Below are 25,887 nucleotides of genomic sequence, written 5' to 3' on the forward strand. Positions count from 1 at the left end.
GCTAAGCTATACAGATGGTCCTACTGGCCACTGCACTTGCCTTCCAAAAAGCAAAATAAATAAATCGGGTGTCTGACAGTGTCGGTGTCTTTTCCAGGCTGAACGCTTACAGCCAACAGCCTGAGTCCAGTCAGAATTCTATCAGGGAATGCACCTCCGCATGCCACGGGAGGAATAATGAGGAAAAAATCAGAGGGCAGCGTCAAATAAAGTGTTGTGAAAAAGGAGGGCTTAAGGGAGAGGCAGGCAAGATAGGTTGGAAAGAGCAGCATATAGAATGTATAGAACAGCCAGCCTTTTCAAAATGTCACTGAGGGAATGAAAGAGGAGGGTGGAAAGAAAATAAGGTTATGAGAATGAGGAAATGGTCACTATTATGGAGGTCATCAAGAACCCTCCATGTCAGAGATATATAAATAGAAGAGGAGCAGAGAGAAAGATCAAGACAGGATAGGGTGCGAGTGAGCAAGTCAACATGAGTAGGTTCACCAGAATTCATGAGATAACGAAGAAGAAAGGATGAAAGGTTCAAGAAGGCAGCCCCGGGTATTTGTCAGATTATCTCCACAGAGGGCATGCTGCCAGTTAAAATCACCCAAAAGGAGCACAGGTTCTGATAATGAGTCCAACAGGTGTTTAAAATCAGGAAGAGAAAGTGGAATGTGTGGGGGGGGGGGAGATAAATGGAACAGACTGTGTTCCATTTACTCACAAAGATATGGGCAGCAAAGGAATGAATGTTCAACTCAAAACGCAAGGGAACAAAGGGAATATCATTTCGTACCATGAGAGCAGTAGAGTTAGGGGTCCAAACAAATACTGGAGGGAAAAATAGATAGGAATAATCAGAATGAGTGAACAACACCGGCTCCAGGAGACATACACAAAGTGGTGAAAACTGTCAGCTCAGAAATTGGAGTTCATGCAAATTGGCATAAAAACCACAATATATTCCATTGAAGAATAGACATAGCCAAGAAAAACTAAGGAAAATAGCAGTAAATTGGGGAGAATCAGCAGGAGATTCAGTGAAATCCAGGTTGGGGCATAGGTAAATCTTGCAGAGAGTAAAATTGAGAGGGAGGTGGGAAGGGTCATAGGTGAACTGACATGGACCCGCGAGGGAGTATGCAGAGGGGAGGGACGGTTGAGGAAAACAGTAGCTAGCTCTGGATCAAGGACAGCACTGGGAGGTTCCATAGTGATGTCAACTGGCTCCGTCTCTCAGAAGAGAGGAGATGCACGGACAGTTGGAAGTGGAGAGTGGGGAGAAACCTCCATGAGCTCGACCAAGTAGCAAGGCGTGCTCATGGAGAAAACCAGAGAGTTTTCTTCAAGAAGTGCCAGACTAACCGGGCTGTGGTGAGTATGTGAGGCTGCGGGCCTCTCAAAGCAACAGCCTGTTGAACCAAGCTCTCACAAGTCAAACCTGGCCTTGGGTCGGGCTTGGGGAGTAAAAGAACTCCCAGAACCCCATCAAGCAAGGAGTTGATTGAATGAAGCCTTACCCCCTGGGAAGGAAGAAGGAAAGGTTTATGTTTCTGACTGCATGAGACAGGCGTGCCAGTAGTAATGTACTGAGCGATAGCCTTCACAGTCATGGGCGGTGAGGGAGAACGAGAGCAGACACGAGGTTGTCTGGGAGGAGGATGGATATCAGCCTGGACAGCCAGTTGTCAGGGAGGTTCAGAACACAGAGGGGAAGGCTGTAAAGAAAAATGAGACTAAAGTAAAGATGACAGTAGATGGAGACGAGGAAGGAGGTAGAGAAGTTACACTAAGACGAAGGGCAGCAGAAGACTAGAAACGAAATGAAATGAAGAGAATACTAGTCGGTGTACCATGAGGATCACCCACAGCTTGAGATCGCACGAGGAGCAGAAGATGGGGAACTGGTAGTGTTGACTGGACTGATAAAGGGAAGAAGAGTAGTGAAGAATAGTACAATGTAATGCCCGAGCATACGTCATAGCGGAGAAAGGGACAAGATGGTGGGCCTGGCATCTGCCTCGGGAAAAGATTTACGTTTATGATGTTTTAAGTTGAGGATGGCTTGTTTAAATTTCTAGTCCATGCATGTATGTGTAGAAGACAGATGGGCATCACCGTAGCTAATGCAGCAAGCTTGGGGAGAAGAACACTGTTTCAGAATGACCAGGGTCTCCACACAAGGTGTAAAGTGACATTTCACTAGTGCACTTCAAGGGATCATGTCCAAATTTCCAACACCTACTGCAGATGTATGGAAAGGGGATGTACTCCTGAACGGAGCATCTGGGCCCATCAAGAATGACAAGCTGGAAGGGTCCTACCATCAAAAGTGATCTTAACAATACAAAGAGGACAGAGACAACGACCACGAAGGGATGAATAAAAGAGTCAATCTGGAGCATAGAAAAACCCTGGGCCTCGGTCCCAGGGTATTTTTGGACATCCAAGCCAGGGTCTCCAAGGCAGGACCAAGTAGCAAGGCGAGCGGCCGTTTTCTGAGAAGGGCTGCAAATACACGTGCACAAGTCTGAGTAGGGTTAAAAGAAACTTGGGAATCCCAGAGTCAAAGTGTCTATGGATGTGCACACCATCAGGACAAGTATGGTCGTCAGGAAAAATATCATAACACTTAAGCTATGTAGCAGGGAAAATTTTTTACTGGCACTGCCGACTCTAACTCACCCTCCACCAGAACATAAGAAGTCCAATGAAAGAATATTTGAAATCGGAACCGTGTCATCGGCAAGCCTTATCCAGAAAGTAGAAGTGGAGAGGAAAGAAAAGGTGGAAATGAAAAAGGCATTCAGCAAGAAGTGATGAAATGCCATCCTATCGAGCATCACACCCCAACATCCGTCCACCATGCACCTCCCCCCCCCTCATGCTGACAATGAGTTAAACATTGAGGAGGGTCAATGAATAAGGAGGAATGTTATGACAAAGACTGCCCAGCATTTCACGTCAAAGAAAACAGGCAAATAAAATCAAAATAACTCCAGCGTGAACAGGGCAACACCCATACATACCAGGGAAATTTTTGTTAAGTAAAATAGAGAATGTTGAGAAATATCAAAACTCTACCACTAACTCAAATGTTATATAGGACACACAAAACAGTGGTACCCCTAAAAGAACCACAGAGGTTACACCACGTAAAATACTCAGCACTCCCTCAAATACAATAACATCATTTTTATTTACCAACATACAATGTATCAAAACAGCCAAAACTACATTCACTTTATAAGAGCACTCCAAAATGAGGCAAATGCACTGCTTGCAGTTAAAACAAAGAACAACTATGACTTTTCAGATGTGAAACATACAAGAACATAAAAATAAAGGTAAATGCAGAGGGACTATTGGTCCATAAGAGGCAGGTCCTATTTATAACCACCCAATCCCACTCAAATACATGTCCAACCCACGTTTGAAACAATCAAGGGACCCCACCTCCACCACACTACATGGTAATTGGTTCCACAGATCAACAACCCTGTAACCGAACCAGTATTTACTCAAGTCTTTCTTAAATCTAAACTTATCCAATTTATACCCATAGTTTCGTGTTCTGTCCTGTGCTGATACTTTTAATACTCTATTAATATCCCCCTTTGTTATGCCCATTCATCCACCTGTAAATCATGTCACCCCCAAGTTCTTCGCCTTTCTAGAGAATGTAATTTAAGCTTTGTCAATCTTTCTTCACATGACGGGTTTCTAATTTGAGGGATTAACTTTGTTATCCTACGATTGACGCGTTCTAGTGAATTTATATCCATTCATTCATTCAGTATGGCGAACAAAACTGTACTGTATAATCTAAATGGAGCCTAACCAGAGCAAGATATAGCTGAAGAACAACACCAGGTGTCTTATTAGCAATGCTTCTATAATCTTTTAATCACTCTTTCATGTGGCACTATATCAAAAGCTTTGCTAAAGTTAAGGTACACAACATCACAATCCTTACTACTATCAACTGCCTCAACTACTGTATGCTGGAATAAAATGATAGCAAATTTGTTAAACATGAACGACCATTTGTAAAACCATGTTGTGAGTCATTTATTAATTTATGTTTTTCAAGATGAAGACGAATTGTATTTGCAATTATCGATTCAAGTAACTTCCCCACAATAGACGTTAGGCTAATTGGCCGATAGTTTGACGCAAGTGATCTATCTCTTTCTTAAACATACAGGCTACAGACAGAAAACACAGGCTACAGGGGTCAGCCTGTATCAAAGACACACTCATCTGCACTGAGCTGCTAAACACCACACATGATATGGTGGAAGTGCTGATAATCAAAATAGAAATCCTAAATGGTGATTGTTCTTGTATATAAATCACCAGATGCGAATCCTCACCAGTTTAAGATCAACTTATGAAAAAATAATACCATTAAAAACCTAACTTAACCAGCCCCAAATATGTAGCAAATAAAGTTTTCTCAGGGAGAATACCAGGAAGCAATCTAAATGAACAAACACAAATGATCTTTTATAGATGTGCCTTAAACCGGCAAATAGTAGAACCAGCTAAAAAACACCCTATACCTTATTTTTAACATGATGAACTGACAACAACTTAGATCACTACCTAATCAAAGTTCTGGCAAGCATGAGCAGTAGACCTGTGCAGCCTGTCTCAATTCCAACGAGGAGAAGTCGGCAAATTCAATTTTGATAATAAACTGATTGACTGGGAACATAAGAACTTCCTTTAGAAATTTGTGAAAAGAATCGTTTAGAACTTTGTATACTGTACTACACATGTAAGACCAATCATAGAGCATGAAGCTCCAGCATGGAGTCGATACCTTGTCATGCATAAGATGAAACTGGAGAAAGTTCAAAGGCATGCCACTAGACTAGTTCCAGAACTAAGAGGTATGAGTTAAAGAGTGAAGAGTAAAAAAAAAAAATTATAATATCTTTTAAATCCCCAAAAATGTTGATGTTTTCCCATAAACTTTATGGATTCTGTGTGAATGAAATGACTAAGTGTGATGTGTTCTTAGTGTTATAGACTAGTGATAGTATAGGAGAGGAGGAAGGGAGAGGGAAGGGTGGAAATAGAGTGGGAGGGAGGAGATAGGGGGTAGAAAAGGAAGAGGGCAGAGAGGGGAGTGAGGTAGGAGAGGGGAAAGAGGGGAAGAGGCATAAGAAGGGTGGCAAGAGAGGTAAGTAATGACCAAAAGGAAGGCACCATGCCAAGAAAACCATGTAGTACCATCAATGTCGATGGATATTCAAAAGGCGCTAAATATCATTCAACCTGCCAATACAAGATCTAAAGGACATAAAATAAACAATATTTAAAGGTACTGGATTCACCAAGGATTCTATTGAGGGACAAGGGACCCCAGGGGACATTAGGAAACCAAGACAAACATTCTAAAAATCTGGAAATTCTACAAGGAGGTGCACCACTTTAAGTAGGACAATGCAGTTTGGACAATAAGGAGCAGGGCGGTGTTCCATTGAGTGCCCATGAATTAAGCATGTGTGGCCAATACGAAACCACTGTCTATTACAGTGGTAGGACGAAGGTCAAGGGACTCGCTTATCTTTAAAAATGTGTAGCTTGTTACCTGTAATGACAAGCCAATGATCTTGCCAATGGTCACAGATTGCAGAACGAATGACAAGGTAGAAATCTGAATAAAGAATCCCTTTTTTGGAAAACAGGACAAGAGTGAATAGACACTTAAGCAACGGAGTTCGCAAATTCTTGTAAGGTAACACCAATATGGCTGAGTACCTGGCAAAATTTGACAAGTCTTATATCGGCTAGAGATAAGAAACTGCCAGTATTCAATTTCAACCACCACAGGCTGCAATGGGTTAAATGACTTCAGAACCAAGAGGGAACATTGAGTCAACCACAATGATAAGGGAATGTTGATGTTGGAAAAGCATCTGACAAAGAGCACACCAAATCGCAAACAAAGTGTTCAAGGAAGAACCATTTCATAACAGTTAGGGGGGGGGGGGGTTATCAGCCTTCACCAAGAGGTTACCTTGCCTTGAGGTTACCTTGAGGTTACCTTGAGGTGCTTTCGGGGCTTAGCGTCCCCGTGGCCCAGTCGTCGACAAGGCCTCCTGGGGTCAAGGTCTTGCACAATTTCGCAAGTGAGACCCTCCATGGTGTTAAGGTTGACACAGTAAAAAGCGGCATCCCAAAAATCTGGATCCCAATATAGCATATTTTGCAAATATCTCTACCAAATGTGCCCACCTGGTTTTCCCTACAAATTTTGATTTAAAAAATATAATAATAAAAATCTAGATATCGGGGAAGACACTGTAAAAACTAGACTGTCAGTTCATTACATAAAACAATATATAATTTTTTTTATAAGTATTATAAATACAAATATACTTTATAAATGTTTCTCTGAGATTGAACTGTACTCTAAATTGCAACAAAATGTGAAATTTTACCTGGCGTGTTCACAGCCTTGCTGAGCTAGTGTATGTGCAGTGTATACTTGGAGTATACCTGTAGTTAGTTCTGGGGGAGATTCTACTGCCCTGCCCAGCCCAGCCCGGGGACCAGGCTTGCTTTGTGATAACTTGTTTCAACAGGCTGTTGCTTGGAGCACCCCAAAGACCCATATATTCACTACAACCTAATTGCTCCAGTAAGTGGTCTAATTTTCTTCATCACATCCACTTTTGTTCTACAGATTTCTTATGATTGCTGGGAAGATATTGAATAGTCATGGATGACTTATGTTCTTAATGCTTTCCGATTGTGCCAACGACACCTTTACTCTTTACTGGGTCTATTCTGCATTTTCTATGAAACCATTCATTCCAATTGTTGGACATTAACAGTCCCCTTCAAAGCTGGAGAGCATGCAAAGATCCTTTACTACTACAATCCACTCAATGAGACAAATTTTTGGGACCGGTTAAAAATGTTTAAATCTGTATTCTCTAGAGCACAGACAGGAGATACATAATAATTTAAACTTGGAAAATGTTAAGAGACTGGTTTCAAATCTGTACATGGAAATAACATCACATGTGACCAGGAGGCATGGCAGGATGTGCAGCATAACCCCATTGAAAAGCAGAGGTGCAATAGATACACTTAAGAGAAAATACGATCAACACCAAAGGCCCAAGACTTTTCTGTTAAACATAAGGGGCATAATTGGCTGGCCTCTCACAGTGTTCAAGAGAGAACTTGATAAACACCTCCAAAAGATACCTGGTCAACCAGGTTATGATTTATACGTCAAGCTCCGAGCAGCCACATCCAACAGCCTGGTAGACCAGATCACCAACTAGGAGGCCTGGTGAAAGACCGAGTTGCTGGGGCTTTGAATCTTCCTTGTATAGTGTGTGATACCTCTTTTCCATCTCCTATTGAGAGTAAATTGTGAGAGCTTTGAGATAGTCCCAATAATTTAGAGGCCTATGCATGCCACGTATGTTCTCTGTATTCCCTCTATTTCAGAAATCTTCCCTGCTTTGAAAGGGGAAGCAAGCACCAAAACATACTCAAGGGGACAAGGAATAAGTGATCTGAATATTAGCCAGTGGGGGAATCAAGGTTCTCATAATCTATCCAATTATTTATCTGGCTGCTGCAAGACTTGCTTTGTTATGCTCACTTAACATTAGGTTGTCTGGTCACTATTTCTTTACGTGTTGTTTTCCTTCTAAGAGATCTGATTGTCAAGCACCCTGCACTATTTTGTCTAACTTCTTCATTTTTACCATACCTAGGTATGTGAAATTTTTCACTGATAAACATCATGTTCTTTCTGTTGCCCAACTGAAGACTTTATTGATATTAGTAGGTAGTTTTTTTCAATGTCTTCTACATAATAATTTCCATGCTGATTTTTGTATATTTGCAAAGGATAACTCAAAGCTGCAACTTGAATTTTTATTTATATCCAATATGAGAATGAGAAAAAGCAGTGGTGCGAAGACTGATCCCTGAGGTACAGAACTTTGCACTCTGGATTTAATTTTGTTTGGCTGATACTATTTGCATTCTGGTTGACAGAAAATTTAATATCCATTGCCATATTTTACTTATTATTCCTTTTGATCTCATTCTATAGACCATCACTTCAAGATTGCATTTATCAAATGCATTTGCATGTCTGTGCACACATTTGCACTTTGTTTTTCTATTAATGCTTCCATGATTTTGTGATAGTGGTATGTATAGTAATTGTGAAATGAAAGATCTTCCAGCTCTAAATCCACTTATAACATAGTTATGAAGTTCATTGTTTTCAATAAAACTGGAGATTTGACTCCTAACCACTTAAAAAAAAACGTTTTTAATATGTGATATTAATGCAACTTGTCTACAGTTTTTAGCCAATACTGTACTTTACTACCTCCCTTGGGTAGTGGTGCTATATTTGCTGATTTAAGGGCTTCTGGAATCTTACCCGAATCCAAGCATTTTCACCATGCTACACTGAGCACTCGTGCTACTGGTTCGTTAGATTTCTTTACAAGTATGGAATTCCAGCAGTCGGGACCTGAGACTGAATGCAACACATTGTCAATTTATCTTTCAAAGTCTGCTGTGCTCATGTTTAATATCAATTATACTGTCAGTTGTGAGTGTGGTTTATAAAGACACTGTCCGGATCTTCAACTTAACGTTTATTGGGGGTGCTAAACATAGTATTCTTTTAGGATTTCACAAATCTTATTGTTGTCCTCTATGTACAAGCCTTCACTCATAAGTATGGGTTCAAAACTGGTTGAGGATATTTTGATTTGGCATATGTGAAAAATATTTAGGATTTTTTTTTCTTGTATGGCACTCTGTTCCAATTGCATTTCTTGTCTGATATGTCTGCTTCAGCTTCTGCCCAATTTCTTCACTCTCGCTGTTTATATTACATTTTATTTGTTGGGATATTAATATCTGCTTAAGCATTTGAGTTATTCTTTTCCTCCTGTATTCTCTTATGTTAGTCCTCTCTTTGATCACCCATAATTGTACATATTTCAAGCAGATTTTGTATGTTTCAAGAGTCAACTGTTCTATTCCTTGCATGCGAGTTTTGGTACTGCATAGCTCTTCTCACTTGTTAATACTTTTGGACATAAAGTACTTCATTTACTTATGTTAGCTTTTATTTGTATCAATCTAAATGTAATTTGTTTTGTTTTATTACTGCTTGTTAAATTATGTCAAGTTGTTGTATTTTTATTAATGTTAATTTTAATTCATTTCAATGTTGCAAGTTGTGTATGAGAGAATGTGTGTATCATACAATAGAGAGAATATATTGTTTATGTCTGTAGTTTTCCCACATGTTTTTGTGTGTCATAGACCTACACCTGCACCACCCTCAGAGGGTGCTAAATATCACTGAGGATGCCAATATGAGAACAGAAAGGCACAAGGCAAACACTATCAAAAGTATCTGATTCACCAAAAATTCGATCGAGGGACAAGTGACCATGGGGAATGGTCGGAAAGCAAGACACCGCTCATCATGGAAGTCAGGACATTCAACAAGGATATGAACAACTGAAGAGGGACAATGCAGTTTGGACAATAAGGAGCAGGGCGGCGCTCCATTAAGTGTCCGTGAGTTAAACGCTTATGACCAATACACAACCTTGCCAGAGCAGTTTCCCACCGATGGTTATGGTGGTGTCTGATTTTCAAATGAGAAGGACAATCTCCTCAAGCCAATCCTTGGGGACTGATGCTGCTACCCCAAATATGGTTATAGATATTCAGCAAATATTGAAAGGCACACACTAAGGGATATGATGAAGTATCTCACAGTGAATTCAGTCTGAGCCCACTGCAGTAGAACTGCAGAGACAGGGTAGACTGGAATTGAGAAAGAGATAAAAGATTGAACGAGTGCAAAAGTTCAAGGGACAAGATTCAATAAGTGGCTTATGAATCAGGAAAGTAGGAGGAAGAAGAGTACCAAACTTAATGACTGAAAAGTCTCAACCCAGTTTATTTGAGACTGCCACAAAACAATCGTGGACATGAAGAACAGGCAGTATGTCTGCATCCAGATACAATCCAGGTACTGCTAAGAATTTATGGAAGACAGGAAGTACCATAATGGGTTGACAACAACCACAAGGGAATCGAGTGAACGTGTCAACATGGAGGAAAGAATAAAGTTGGGCCTCCAGGATATATTTAATATTCTCATGACAATCTGAGTTTCCTGTACTCGCCTAGTTGTGCTTGCGGGGGTTGAGCTCTGGCTCTTTGGTCCCGCCTCTCAACCGTCAATCAACAGGTGTACAGGTTCCTGAGCCTATTGGGCTCTATCATATCTACACTTGAAACTGTGTATGGAGTCAGCCTCCACCACATCACCCCCTAATGCATTCCATTTGTCAACCACTCTGACACTAAAAAAGTTCTTTCTAATATCTCTGTGGCTCATTTGGGCACTCAGTTTCCACCTGTGTCCCCTAGTGTGTGTGCCCCTTGTGTTAAATAGCCTATCTTTATCAACCCTGTCGATTCCCTTGAGAATCTTGAATGTGGTGATCATGTCCCCCCTAACTCTTCTGTCTTCCAACGAAGTGAGGTTCAATTCCCGTAGTCTCTCCTCGTAGCTCATACCTCTCAGCTCGGGTACTAGTCTGGTGGCAAACCTTTGAACCTTTTCCAGTTTAGTCTTATGCTTGACTAGATATGGACTCCATGCTGGAGCCGCATACTCCAGGATTGGTCTGACATATGTGGTAAATAATGTTCTGAAAGATTCCTTACACAAGTTTCTAAAGGCCGTTCTTATGTTAGCCAACCTGGCATATGCTGCTGATGTTATCCTCTTGATATGAGCTTCAGGGGACAGGTCTGGCGTGATATCAACCCCCAGGTCTTTCTCTCTCTCTGACTCTTGAAGTATTTCATCTCCCAAGTGATACCTTGTATCTGGTCTCCTGCTTCCTACTCCTATCTTCATTACATTACATTTGCTTGGGTTAAACTCTAACATCCATTTGTTCGACCATTCCTGCAACTTGTCCAGGTCTTCTTGAAGCCTCAAGCTGTCCTCCTCTGTCTCAATCCTTCTCATAATTTTGGCGTCGTCAGCAAACATTGGGAGGAATGAGTCTATACCCTCTGGGAGATCATTTACGTATATCAGAAACAGGATAGGTCCAAGCACAGAGCCCTGTGGGACTCCACTGGTGACTTCCCGCCATTCTGAGGTCTCACCCCTCACTATAACTCTCTGCTTCCTATTGCTTAGGTACTTCCTTATCCACTGGAGCGCCCTACCAGTTACTCCTGCCTGTTTCTCCAGCTTATGCATCAACCTTTTATGGGGTACTGTGTCAAAGGCTTTCCGACAGTCCAAAAAAATGCAGTCCGCCCATCCTTCTCTTTCTCGCTTAATCTTTGTCACCTGATCATAGAATTCTATCAAGCCTGTAAGGCAAGATTTACCCTCCCTGAACCCATGTTGATGGGTTGTCACGAAGTCTCTTCTCTCCAGATGTGTTACTAGGTTTTTTCTCACAATCTTCTCCATCACCTTGCATGGTATACAAGTTAAGGACACTGGCCTGTAGTTCAGTGCCTCCTGTCCCCCAGTGACAATGTTCAGGAGAATGATGGTGCCAATGCAGCCATTTAATTGGACATTTTTGGAGACCCAAACTAGTATCTTACCAATGTAGGACAAAGTAGCTAGGCAAGTAAGTAATTTATCAAAAGAAGGCACCAAACCGGGAAGGCTATGGTAGCACCACCAAATGTGCAGAGTAATCAGAGGGCACTAAATATCACCAAGGATGCCAATACAAGAACAGAAACACATAAGGCGAACGATACCAAAAGTATTCGATTCACCAAGAATTCTACCAAGGGACAATTGACCGCGGGGAACGGTCGGAAAACAAGACACACTCGTCCCGGAAGTCAGGACATTCAACAAGGATATGCACGTATGTGTAAATCTTAGGCTTAAGTGCATGCACACTGAACACAATCCTCTTATCTTCTAACTTTGCCCACGTAACCTTTTAAATGTATCAATAGCTTATTAACGAATTCTGACCATCATACAAAATTTAAAATTCTTGACGTCACGAATGCCCAATACACTTTACAATCCCAAAAAACATTACCATTGAAGGCAAACGAATAAGTTAGCAGATTATGTGGTAGCATTTCCCTTTGTGTAGTGTAGTTTGTTTTGCTAGTACCCCAAAGACCAAATCACAAAATTCACGAAACAGCCACAAGCGCGTAACTTACCTTCAAACACAGCTTGGGCGCTACTGCCTTTATTGTTAAGCTGCATTTGAAGCAAAACTTAAAACTTTTAACATTACCTTAAGCAGTGAATGGATATTTAAAGCCACTGACGAGCCATCCACTCAAAGACTTGTCAACTCCCGCACATTTTACCATTCGGCATTCGCCTAGCTAAGGGAAAGAAGGAGTGTGGCCACCCGCCCAGGTCCTAGGTAACCTTCCTACCCCTGGGGGCTCATGGCACGTCCCCCCTATGATGCCCACGGAGGACAAACCCTGGCTACCTATGGGGGCTCATAAGCGTCCCCCACCTATCATGAAAAGACACCGGGCTCATTAATGTCCCTGCATCTCCCAGAGGCCATGATCAGCCCGACATGGCAGCGATGACAGCAGCAGCAGCAACAGCATGGCAGCCTGGACTCTTCCATAGCCAGAGTTGTGCTTACAGGAAAGAAGATCAATAAGCACAATACACAAGAGGAGTCATCCCGCTGGCACCTGCGGCACTGCCACAGCTGAAAGAAGGAACACTACAACTTGATTAATAGTACATTGCTATAATACACTTTAGCCAATTCTAAGGATTTTAAACCTAAACAATTACCTCTGCAAAGTAGTACATTAACCTGTAAATATAAAGGGAAAATGAGTTTGAAGGCTATACAGTGCAGTGAGGATGGAAAACTTGCCATTCTGGTTATTCACATTGAAGTCGAGTTTGAATAAGGATTCAGTGACCCACATGAGATTAGACAAATGTGTTACGATATAATTTCCCTCTTTTGTGTTCCGATTTAACCTGTCACTTGGAAACATAATACAGTATATGAATTAAGGAGAACTGCAGCAATCGTGTTCAAACCTATACAACTAATCTTCAACACTATTGCCAAACCAGTATTTCCTTTTATCCATCTTAAAACAAAACTTCCTCTGCGGTGGGTTAACACCTATTCTACCAGTTTCAGAAATATTTATCCGCTGTTTATGCCCCTTATTTACTACAAAATCTGGATTATATACCCATTTGTGCATTTCTGAAATGAGTGTAAACTGAGATGTCAATCTGTCTTTGCAAAATAGGTTCTCTATTTTGGATACTTTGTTAGACTAATAGCTGGTCTCAAGACCAGCTATTAGTCTTGTCATTCTTCTTTAATGCATCTCTATTAAATATAAAATAGTTCAAATAACATTAAAACATACTAAATCATCATTGTGTGTTTGCATAGTGAAGTAACAGCCATACTTGGACGATACACACTGCTCAATAGAAGATTATTTCTTTACATCCCTGATAATGCACTACAGTATTCTAGTTCACTTCAAGTATAATTTTAATACTGTATTTAGAATTGCAAATACAGTACATACCGTGATCAAGGTAACACCACCAAGAGATTGAAGTTCTCTAGCAAATAATTGCTTCTCATCAGTTTACTCAATAATCCTGGAGATATAATCACTGCGAGTAGGTCTGCTGCTGCTGATGTACCCAGTCTTCGCACTGTATTCAAAGCCACAATTGTCATAGCTTTAATTTAAGCAAACTGCCAGTCCAATCATGCACATGGCAGTCTTTATGTAATTTTCTGACATTTATCTTGTCATGCCTTTGTTGTAGTTATTGTTCCTCTGAATAATGATGGTAATGTTCATGACAAGCATATTATCATAGGAAATATAAGGTACAGTAAAACATCTGTACACAAGACTAAGAGACATACTAAAAATGCATCTACAGAGGCAATTGTTATATTACAAGAGATCTGTACCTCGATTGTGAGGGATAAGTTTGCATTTATTAATTTAAGCAGTTTATGAGCTTCATAGCCTCACTGCCAACCCACAGTTATTATCAGAGACAACCTTGTAGTGCTCTGGAGTTCAAAAAATGGTTAGGAAATATTGACTAAGCCCCCATGATCCAGGCCCAAGTCTTTTCTTCAGATGATCTTACTGTCTTCTTGAAAAATTTTAAGTAATTTTTCTAAGTCAATATTCACAGTTTACTTTAAATGGAAAGTGAACAATTTTATTACTAATTTCATCATACTTCTGTTTGCTTGTTTTCCTCTGTCTTTGTATCCACAGAACCAATTTATTTTCCTTGTGAACTGCCTTGTCACATTCTCTTCCCACTGGGCATTTAATTTTTTCATTTATAATGTACCAGTTTGTACATCAACAACTTGTGCCTAGCCTTTTTTTGTTCAACAATACTATACACTATTTGTATATACCTTTTATGTCACTGTCAACTCTCATGTTGTACTTCTTAGCAAATTTGCTTTCCACTTTCACCCTTTCATCACTGTCTAACATCATTCATTCATTCATTTACCTTTCAATCTTATCATACAAAGTGCTATTATGGGGTCAGACACACTAGAATATTTCTTGTACAATTGTTCATATATATACACTAAGATACTTTTTCAAAAAGCAGTCTGTCATTTTTCTACTCTTTCAACCAGTCACTGCACTTTGCATACTAATGTACATAGCATCTCTTCCCCTCCTCCTCCAATAATTGTGATGCTGTGCCTATTTCTATACAACAGATGCGGAATGCAGTGACACCATAATGTTCAATCCAAGGATTAACTAATACCTTAGTAATATATCACTGATTAAGTCAACAAATCTTAGTAATATATCACTGATTAAGTCAACAAACAACAACAACAACAAAGAGGTGTTACAGACCTCTGAAGCAGGACAAAGTACCTAACTCAAGCATCCAGTGTTGAAAAAGAATGTAAATTATTAACAAAAAACTTTACATCCCTATGTCCTAGCAGACAAATGCACAAACAGCCCAGGCTGGGACACTCAAAATGGCTGGGGGTGCTTTTTTTGATAATACTTCTTGCCTACATTAGCCAATATTACAGTCCTGCCTGACACCAAAAGGCATACTTTACTGGTATTGACCTTCCATCAAAAAGTCATACTTTCTCATCATCTCCCTCATACTTTAGCTGTCCCTAAAGTATTTAATATGATTTGACAAATAACAAGGTTTAATCTACTTTCATTTGGATTTCTCCTTTCCTGCAAGTTCTTCTATAATTTCTTTTAAAATCAATCTATCTGTCACTGTTCATGATGCTTCACACATTGTTTTGCCAACTAGCTTTTTCAAGGCTCTATTCTATTTTGTTTGTTTGTTTATCAAATTCCATTCCCCACTTAATTATCTCTTACTACCTTATTGCTAATCTCATTTATACAAACTAACTCACTATATGACTGCTTTCTTCAACCACTTGTCATTCATAAATATTCCTAGTCTCATTGTAACTTCTAATCTCCTGTGAAAAGCCCACTTAAACTTGCATGCAAGATTCAGAAATATTATATATTTGTTTATATTAATCAACTCCAGAACTGGGAGCTGAATTAACAATACTGTTGTTATATATATAGTACACCATTATACTGTATGTATAATAGAACAATAAAATACAGTATTATAATAAGAACAATAACTCTTATTTTGTTTAACCTCTGCAACACTCTTGATGTTATACAAAGATTTTAGAATTAATTATTACTGCTTGTATTACAATTTAAGACAGCTGTGTCTAAAACATACAAGCAATTCTTTAGTTTTAAACTCTTTTAGAGTTGTATATAATTTTCTCTTACTTTGCTATTTTTCATTACAACTGAAAGTATTGTATGCACTAACAGACAATACTGTACTTGTAAACAATAAACAATAAATGTCTTAATTACACCACCTCTTAGTTTGCCTTGCGAGTCTATCTAGTACTGACGAACTTTTTCTTTAATGTATTCATGACTAAAAAAAGCAATTTAGGGTAAAATATTTCAATATTTTGTGTGTCTGTGGCAAGTTTCAAGAGTTATTCTACTCCCACAGCCCACCCCAATGTGATAATTATGATAACATTTTGGCTGGATAAAAAAATGTGAACATCAATCGTATCAAGGTTGCCAATGTTCTGGGATGCTCTACCTTCCTGGTGGGTTTTCCTTTTCTGCCTTAGTAAAACTTGCATCCCCCAGACTTCCTTACCTCTATTGAGGGGGCCAAATTCTGGTCCTGGTTCTCAGTAGGTGCTTGTGATTCAAGGGACCTGTTTAGGTGTTTTAAGCATGGAATTAACCAAGCAGGCAGCTCAGGATGCCACCAAAGGGTGCTCTCCCAGAAAACAAAAATTCAGCGTTTTCTTCTTTCATGTTGCCCACCGGGTTTCATAAGAAACTTGTACTTTTATTACCAGATTTGACCAATGTCTAAATCATCTTCCATAAATGACCCTCTTCCACTAAGTAGGTGACTAATACTAGAAGAGATTTCAATTTAACTTTTGTATACTGTGCTGCATATACATGTGAACAAAATATTTTTGCTTCTGTTTTCCAAGATGGCTTATTTTTATATTTTGTTATACTGTATTTCCTTTAGTTTGGCATGACAGCTTAGGCATGTTGTTAAATTTCTGTAATCTCTTATGTAGAATAATTTTCCTTTGTTGTGATACTTGCCATTTCTTGAGCCTTTCAGTGATCTACCACAGAGACATATTTTGTGCAGATTTTGCATGCTTGTGTTAAATTTCTCTATACTTGGACCGAACACAAATATGAAGAATCAAAGAGTAATGACCCTGATTAGTTATTCTATGTTCATGAAGACCTATTCATATTATAAAGTGTTTAAATTTTGCTTCATAGTTTTAACTTTTAATAAATACTGTACATATTTCTAAATAATGTGCATCTATTTATCTACTTCTTAAATGTTAATAATATTTATGTGCACTTTCCTCACTAATATATTACAGTATTAATCTTTTTCTTAGCACTATTTGTTGGGGAATTATCCAACCTGCCTGTTCTGGTGGGCATGACTAATTTAGGCCACGTTACCTCCACATACTTCCAATAAATATTTAGGCAAGACAAACCCTGTAGAGGCAACATATCTGCCATTTTCATACAAATGTGGTGGTAATACTGTACCTGTTCACCATATCAATTATATTCTCTACTTTTCATAATTTTGATTTATATTACAGCAATAGTCCTAGGCTAGAAGCATTCTTTATTCTGACCATTTAAAGAAATGTCCAGAGAACGACTCGCAGAGTATTAAATATTAGTGCAATATTAGTACTAGCATTAAATATTAGGAACTATCCCCCCCTCCCACTCTCTCCCACCTGCTAAGCAAATTTACTATGGTTGCAGCCTTACTCAAGTAGGCCACTTTTATTTTGTATTTTCAATTGTTTGAAAACAATTTTACTTTTTTATTTAATTGATATAAAAGACATCATCTATGCTGATGATTAGTCAATGTATAATGTTATTCACTAACAAAAAAAAAACAGAAGACAATTTCCTTTCCATCCTCACCAAGAGAATGTGAAGCAAACACTCCAACAAGTATACAGTGTGTGTGTGTGTGTGTGTGACTTGCTCATGGGTCCTGAGGCCTTCCTACTAACCAATTTTCTGAACCAGGTAACCTTTTAACGTTACACTGAAGCCTCATGGGAGGCCCTTGAAAATCTCATTTGAAATAGGCCAAAGTTTTACTAGATTTTGGAATTCCAGAGTATTAGTATAATATTCCAATGCTGACAGTGTTTTCAAAGTTATGACTGATTATGTATGTTATTGAATATGACAAAGTGAGATCAGTGATTTTAACATGAATCTTCTCTATTTTCTTATGTCTCTATTCAATTGAAAAGAAATTCATTTTGCTGTTTTATTATGGCCTGATGCTAAGAGATGCATTTTAGTGACCCTGTCAACATTTTCAAAAGGCAGAGCACAGGTAGATACAATTTGAAGCAGCCAAATATGTAACTGGGAGTGATGTAAAGCACCTCAATATGGGGACCAATGGCCCCACTGCAGCTTTCCAATCTCATGCGTTTCAATTATGACTGAGGTAGTATCTTGAGGTTATCTTGAGATGATTTCGGGGCTTTTTTAGTGTCCCCGCGGCCCGGTCCTCGACCAGGCCTCCACCCCCAGGAAGCAGCCCGTGACAGCTGACTAACACCCAGGTACCTAATTTACTGCTAGGTAACAGGGGCATAGGGTGAAAGAAACTCTGCCCATTGTTTCTCGCCGGTGCCTGGGATCGAACCCAGGACCACAGGATCACAAGTCCCACGTGTTGTCCTCTCGGCCGACCAGCTCCCTATAGTATGTTGGATGTTTTGTCTTGGTCTCTGCCATCCTCGAGACCAAGATGAAACATCAACATACTGCCCCAGCCATCATTGAAACACGTGAGATTGGAAAGTTGCAGTGGGCCCATTGGTCCCATAGTGCAGTACTTCATCTCACTCTTGACTATATATTTGCCTGCTCCTAACTGTATCCATTTGAACTCTGCCTTTGAAAATGCCGTCAGCTTCAACAAAATGCTTCTCTTAGCATCAGGCCATAATAATGTAACTGAAAATAAACTTTGGAGAGTTAATTTTTCAACTTCCTTCTCATGCGAAGAAAAACATAGGAAAGAGAAGATATGCCTTAGAATCATTGATCTCACCCTTTGTTACATTCAATAACATGCCTACAAAAAAAAGACTTTTAAATATTTAGGGGCCTTTGTTACATTAGAGCCATCAAGCCTTTAAAGCTTCAAGCATACAGTATAAAAAAGTGACTGGCTAAAATGCATGAGATCTGTTTTAACATAGGCTACTGCAACCAAAGGTAAATTTCAGTGATACATTTCTTTGTGCAAAGCTTAGCACTACAAAATGCTTACCAAGTTAGACAATATCAAAATGTTAACAAAAAGGCAACTGGACCTAATGAGCTTTCTTCTGGTACTCGCCACATCCCACAATAATTAGCAGTGGAGACTGGAGTAAGGTGCCTACAGGCAGAGGTAGGGCTACAGTTATTTTAACGGCAAAGAAAAAATTTGTGTTCAGACAAAACATGAATACTAAACCAAAAGTGAAGTGAAATGGCTTAAAGATCACATGATATGCTCCCTGTCTCCCTTCCACCTGTATCCAGCCTTACTCCTCGTCTACCACTGCAATGTTAACATGAGGCCCGCCACTACCTCACCTCATAACTGAAACTAGAGAGCATGTTATCAAAGACAAAATTAAATATACATCACAAGTACCCAGAGAAAAAATAAATACAAATTTGCAATGATCCTTTTCCTCCAGTGGTGATGATAAAGGAAACCAATACCAAGAAAAATGGAAAAATGAAAAATACAAGAGGATAAAAGCAGAAGGTAACAAAACAAAAATAAAGAGGTAGTATGAGAGTAGTGGCGGGCATCTTCCACTTACGTCTTTTAGGTGATATTAGCTTGACTCCTCCTGGCTTGTCGGCGTTCAGCGGCAACGATGAAACAGAGGAGCGCGTGCGTTTGTCAGGGGGGGTGGCAGCTAGATCATCAAGCGGTGAGGTGCGCTTCATTCCACCAGCAAGGCTTACCCCTGCTGCTGGCTTCTTCTCGGATGCCTTCTTTCCTGCCACTCCAGGTAGCTTGGTGGGTTCATCCAGCAGTCCTGTATTGCGGAACCCACGGGACTTATAAGTCTTGACAGTAGGCTTTTTGGCCTCCTGCAAGTCAACATCAGCAGAACCCAAAGCATCAAGGAAACTTGCTGGGGCTTGTTTCCTGGGTATTTTGGCTAACCCATCTGCACTTAATGGCTTTATTTTCTCCAGTGTAGCTTTATCTTCATTCTCCTGTTCTTTTTTCTTCTTGTCCTCACGCCGCTCTTTATCTTTATCTCTCTCCTTTTCCCTGTGCTTATCTTTATCTGTACTTCCACTTCTTTTATCCCTGCTACTTTTACTTCTATCCTTGTCCCTCCTATCCTTGTCTTTGGTACTACTGCTTCTGTGTTTATCACTTTTAGATCTATCATGGTCTTTAGAACTCTTAACTCTGTCTTTATCAGATTTACTACTACTGCTACTACTACTACTACTACTGCCACTGGTTTTAGAATTTTTGCTCTTATCTTTGTCTTTCTTTCTATCATGGTCCCTTGATTTCCTGTCTTTCTCTCTCTCTTTGTCCTTGTCTCTGTGTTTGTCTTTGGCCTTATCTTTACTTGAGTCACTTTTCTTTACTTTTTCACTTTTCACTTCACTCTTCGTTTCACTCTTTCCCTCTGACTTATTACCACTATCTACTTTATTTGCACCTTTACTTGTCACAGACTCCACTTTTGTATCATCACTCACACCATTCATGTCACTCTTCTTTTCAGTCACCGGAGAATCCTGGTCTTTGGTATCAGGAAGGGGGGATGTGGTATTGCTTTGGGTGGAAGCAGGCAAGGATTTAGCAACAGGTGGGTTGTTGGCAGCTAGACTGCCAGTAAATGTAACTATAGTATGGATGGCCGAAGTTGTAGTGGTTGTGGTGGTTGACTCCGTTGATGGCACTGTGCTTGAGACAGTCACAGCGGATGTGTTAACAATGACCGAATTAACATTCGAGCCTGATGTACTCTCAATATTCTCTGAGGCAGCATTGCCTGCCTCCAAGGAGCCAGCAGCAGCAGCAGTAGTATTGCCTGACGTATCATCACCAGTCTCCAGTGACCCCACTGACGTAGTGGATGAATTTTCGTTACTGATGGCACCACCACTAACCGGTGTCGATGAACGGGCTTTCTCTGCTTCCTGTTTAATAATACTGAGTGGCTTGTTGTCATCGCTGTCTGTCGAGTCCTGGCTGAGGCGCTGTGATGATACCTTAGCCAGAACCTGTGACCCACTGCGAATGGTGATACGGATAGGTGTGGTGGGTGCAGGCGTAATGTCACTTTCTGTGGAAGTACTTGAAGATTCATCTTGGCATGAAAGAGAGGAGCTACCATAACCACCCTCTCCCTGTGAGGATTCTGCTGTTGCTGTGTGTGTACCTTCCTCTGCTACACCATCAACGTCCATTGATGTTTGCTCGTTAGGAATTTCTGCCTGTTGTGTAGTAGGAATTTCTGCCTGTCGTGTAGTAGGAATTTCTGCCTGTTGTGTAGTAGGAATTTCTGCCTGTTGTGTAGGAGTTTCAACACTATCTTCATCAGCAGAAGTGTTAATACTGCTGTCCAGGCCAACACCTGCAGCTGTAGCCACACCATCACCTTGACGTACAACCTCCATCCACTTTAGGACCAAATGTTTGGCCACCACCTGGACACCTGAAATAAATACAAATACACACCATTTATTTACCCTTCAAGAGAGAGCAAGGCATAATTGCTAAATACTTTATACTTATAACATGTTAAAATTTAATCACAAAATGGCAAAGTGCTTGCTCATAATAAAATGTACGCAAGCATTGTTACATGTCGTCTGTTTTACAAAGGTAAGTGCATCCTTACCTGGACTGCTAGAGTCCTTGGAGAGCTCCTTCACAAGCTTGGGAGTGGTGTTCCGCTTAAGTCTGGCCACCGTCATGGGTGATGACTCCAGAAGGCTCAGCACTTGTGTTGCCAATGGCCAGTTTTTGGCATTTACTGCTTCCTGCAACCACACGCCGACCAGCTCCCAGCCACCCTCTTCATAAAATCTGCCATACAAAGACATATTCCAAACAATTACTATATATAGTATATATATCAAATACTATAACAGTACTGCACTGTATATCATTACTATAAAACATATTACTGTATATAATGAACAAGAAACAATAAATTTTATGCATTTTTTTAAATTTACTAAGTGCAGATATAAATGTAGATATAAAAAAAGAAAGTAAGGGGCAAGACAATGTGGAAAGCAACTATATGCTACAGTACAGTATTATAAGAACATGCGAATACCATACAAGCATCAACAAGGAAGATGCGACCTAAATTATAACTCCTCAGTATGTGGAACATGAAATAAGCCAGAATGAACATGCTGCATAATACTCTTATGTATAAATACATGCCATTAGTACACACTAAAAATACAAGTATGCAAAGAAAAAGCTTCAGAAATAAATGCAAGAGAAAGGATACTGTATGTATGAAACAGAATAAGTCGATTGATAATCTCTTTGGCACTATAACAATGAGGTTGAATAAACACAATTTAATTTAACTTTGGGTTAAGTTTATAGTCTCAGCTCAACTCAAAAAGGAAGAGTCTAACCAGAGACAGCCCATTCAGTAACCCAATAGAAACCATGGAAATTATTCCTTAACCATTAACCCCAGCATTGTGCAAACCACCATAAGTCTGTTGATAGGTGGTGCATCGATTGCCGTATTTTGTGGTTACCTTATGTTGATTTCCATCATATATATGGTGTTTGTTAGCATATCTTAAGATTGAAAACTTGCATGTGGTAACCTGGGTAGCATATGGAGGCCTGAGGCTCTGCCATCTTGAAAAAAATTCTCAATATGTCCCACAGCCATGGGTAGGCTCAGTTTCAAGTGAGCTACTACAGCTGACAAATGTGCTTCCAGCTTTCTGTCACTGATGGGTTGCGTGATTGAAAATTCACTATTGGAGGATGAAATACTGAACATGATCCATTGTATCAAGAGGATAGTGGTAGTGATGTTGACGACTCAAAATCCAATTAAAACCCTAACACAACGATCAGATACGAGTGATACAGACATTGATGAGTACGATACAGTGATTATTTACAGTAAGCAGAATTAACCACCACCGCTGTACCGTACCAGGTCAACACCACTCTCATATATTTTCACCACCTGTGCCACCTGCCATTCCTAAACACCATGATACTGTAGTCAATGACTTTTTCTGGTTTGAGAGATATTCATTCTGATACTTGTAGCATAGATGAACCTAGTCTTAGTGGTTTATACCTGGTTGATGGGGTTCTGGGAGTTCTTCTACTCCCCAAGCCCGGCCCGAGGCCAGGCTTGACTTGTGAGAGTTTGCTCCACTAGGCTGTTGCTTGGAGCGGCCCGCAGGCCCACATACCCACCACAGCCCGGTTCTCATGGTAGTGTTACTAGGCACAGGTTTGTTGTGTCAGCAGCTTGCCCTGTAAAGTGCTGGTGTGTGTCCTGCCATGAGGACAATGACAACAGTTTGATCTCCACTTCAACTGTTCGTGGTGGGCTATACAATGTAGAAGAGCTTCATCTCCTAGACAATTGAGTTTTACTATAATACGGAGCTGTGATGTTGGTCGTGGTGTTGGTGCAACTACAAACAGCACAGGAGTATTCGTGTGGAAAGAGTGTGAGAATTTTGTACCAGAAATACCTACAATTGATGATATGGATTTTAGTGTTAGACATTTTCCAATATGAGTGAAAGTTGATATTTTATGGCTTATTTTGATGAGGCATTTATGTAACATCTTGAGGAAATGAACTGGTAAGCAGTACAACTTGTTACATCAAGCTTATTACTTCACATTTGACACATTGAAAAGAGAGGACTGTAGCTGAAATGAGTGTTTTTCATGAGCTTTGTATGATGAAACATTGTGAAAGTCATCCACGATTATTGGAACAAAGACAACATTGTTCGAACCCCAATTTCCAGGAAGTACATTTTGCAACAAAAGACAGATGCAAAGTGAAGATGTCGATGATTCACAGTAGTGAAATGATAGTGGTAAACGGAACTTTGCAAAACAGTGTAAATTATATTGTAGTCCATTACCAAATTGTGCCATGGACTACAATTTAATGAGATTGGTAGATAAATGTGTAATGATGTAATGTATCATTGGTAGATAAATGTGTGTGCAAAACTGTAATGTGGACCAAGAATTTTTTTCCACATTGTAGACATAAAGAGTGCTGAACAGTTTCAACATTACAATATTTGGTAAAATCAGGCAAGAAACCACTAATCTGTATTTGTAGTCTTGCTCTGTTGTCACAATTACTTTTGAAATTTGGCCAGGAAGCTAGTGATGTGATGAGCTTTGTGCAAACAATGCCTCACACGGCTCTCAACAGACTGGCTTTCAAAGACTACCTTGCAATACACAAGCTTGGTTACATACGGGAATATGTGCAAAAAGTAAATGTGTGTCCATTGCTTGCAAGCACACAAAACAAAGAGAGGAAAGGCAAAAAAATCTGTGTGTACCTGGTGCATAGAATGCACAGTTGCCTTGTGGGGCGATGACCGATTCCGTGATTATCACACCTGTGACATACTGTATTTTATACATTAGGCAGGTAGGCTGCTCCATGTTTCTTAAATAAAAAATAAAAAAATAAAAAAAAATAAAAAAATTGAAAACAACAATGTCAAAAAGGTTCATTCGGTGGTCGGCAAGTAGGCTGCTCCATGTTTCTTAAATAAAAAAAAAAAAAAAAAAAAAACAGTTGAAACAATTTGAAAATCGGACAAATGCCATAAAGGTTCGTTCAGTGTTTGTCGGGTAGGCTGCTCCATTATTAAGACGTAAATGAAAAATACAAAACAAATGGAACACATTTGAAACAAAGAAAGATTGCTGTAATGGAGCAGCCTACCCGACAAACACTGAACGAACCTTTATGGTATTTGTTCGATTTTCAAATTGTTTCGACCGGTTTTTTTATTTTTCATTTTTTTTATTTAAGAAACATGGAGCAGCCTCCCTGCCGACCACCGAACAAACCTTGTTGACATTTGTTGTTTTTCAAAATTTTTCATATTCGTTTTTTTTATTTAAGAAACATGGAGCAGCCTACTTGCTGAACACCGAACGAACCTTTTGCTATAAGACAAGTGAAAAAAAAATATTGAACAAATTTGAAGAAAGAAAAATGTCAAAGATTTGTTCAGTGTATGGTAGGCTGCTCCATTATTTAAAACATTGAATATCATATTGATGTTTTTCAGTGGCAGAACGGATTAATTTGATTTCCATTATTGTCAATGTGGACATTCGTTTTGTATGACGTCTGTTTCACATGACAATCACGGCGCTGGAACGGATTAAATTCGTTATTTGAGGTTCCACTGTACAGCGATGGTTCACACATTTTATTACATAAATATATCACAATACACACTATTGAATAATAGTACTTCACAAAAACAAAGACAAAATCACTCAGAGACATTGAAATAATTAGGTAATAATATCTTTGTGGCAACTGCCGCCTGACAGCTTGGGTAGAGCAGACCTCGTCTGGCGACTGCTCTGTCAACGCCTCTTTTTTGCCAGACTTCCCCCACCAGATTGTGGCCAAAATATGCTACCTACGATTTTTCTTTCCATGATCTTGAGGTTATCTTGAGATGATTTCGGGGCTTTTTAGTGTCCCCGCGGCCCGGTCCTCGACCAGGCCTCCACCCCCAGGAAGCAGCCCGTGACAGCTGACTAACTTCCAGGTACCTATTTACTGCTAGGTAACAGGGGCATTCAGGGTGAAAGAAACTTTGCCCATTTGTTTCTGCCTCGTGCGGGAATCGAACCCGCGCCACAGAATTACGAGTCCTGCGCGCTATCCACCAGGCTACGAGGCCCCTCAGGGAATCAGGGAACACAAATGTCCCCTCAGGGATGATCAGGGAACACAAATGAACACTTTTATAAGACGAAAGATTTTTTTTTTTTTTTTTTTTTTTTTGTTACGCCTGTGGGTGTTGGAGGCGAAAAGGCCCTTAGCAGTCTGAGGGTTAATATCTGCTTGAAGTTTTTCAATGTCTTCAGCAGAG

The 25,887-nt window shown here is 39.8% G+C and overlaps 1 protein-coding gene across 4 annotated transcripts in view; it reads right to left on the reverse strand.

Annotated features, from left to right (window-relative positions):
- Nucleotides 1-25,887, reverse strand: part of LOC138354936 (enolase-phosphatase E1-like) — a 117,191-nt gene that overhangs the window by 40,961 nt on the left and 50,343 nt on the right. For all 4 annotated transcript variants that reach the window (XM_069309453.1, XM_069309452.1, XM_069309455.1 and 1 more), the window contains exons 4-5: nt 21,624-21,811; nt 19,566-21,437 (exon numbers count right to left, since the gene is read on the reverse strand). In XM_069309453.1, coding sequence (XP_069165554.1) covers nt 19,566-21,437; nt 21,624-21,811 — 2,060 coding nt within the window. The remainder of the gene's footprint in view (nt 1-19,565; nt 21,438-21,623; nt 21,812-25,887) is intronic.

This window comes from Procambarus clarkii, chromosome 65 (assembly GCF_040958095.1).
Source record: "Procambarus clarkii isolate CNS0578487 chromosome 65, FALCON_Pclarkii_2.0, whole genome shotgun sequence".
Classification (NCBI taxonomy): domain Eukaryota; kingdom Metazoa; phylum Arthropoda; class Malacostraca; order Decapoda; family Cambaridae; genus Procambarus; species Procambarus clarkii.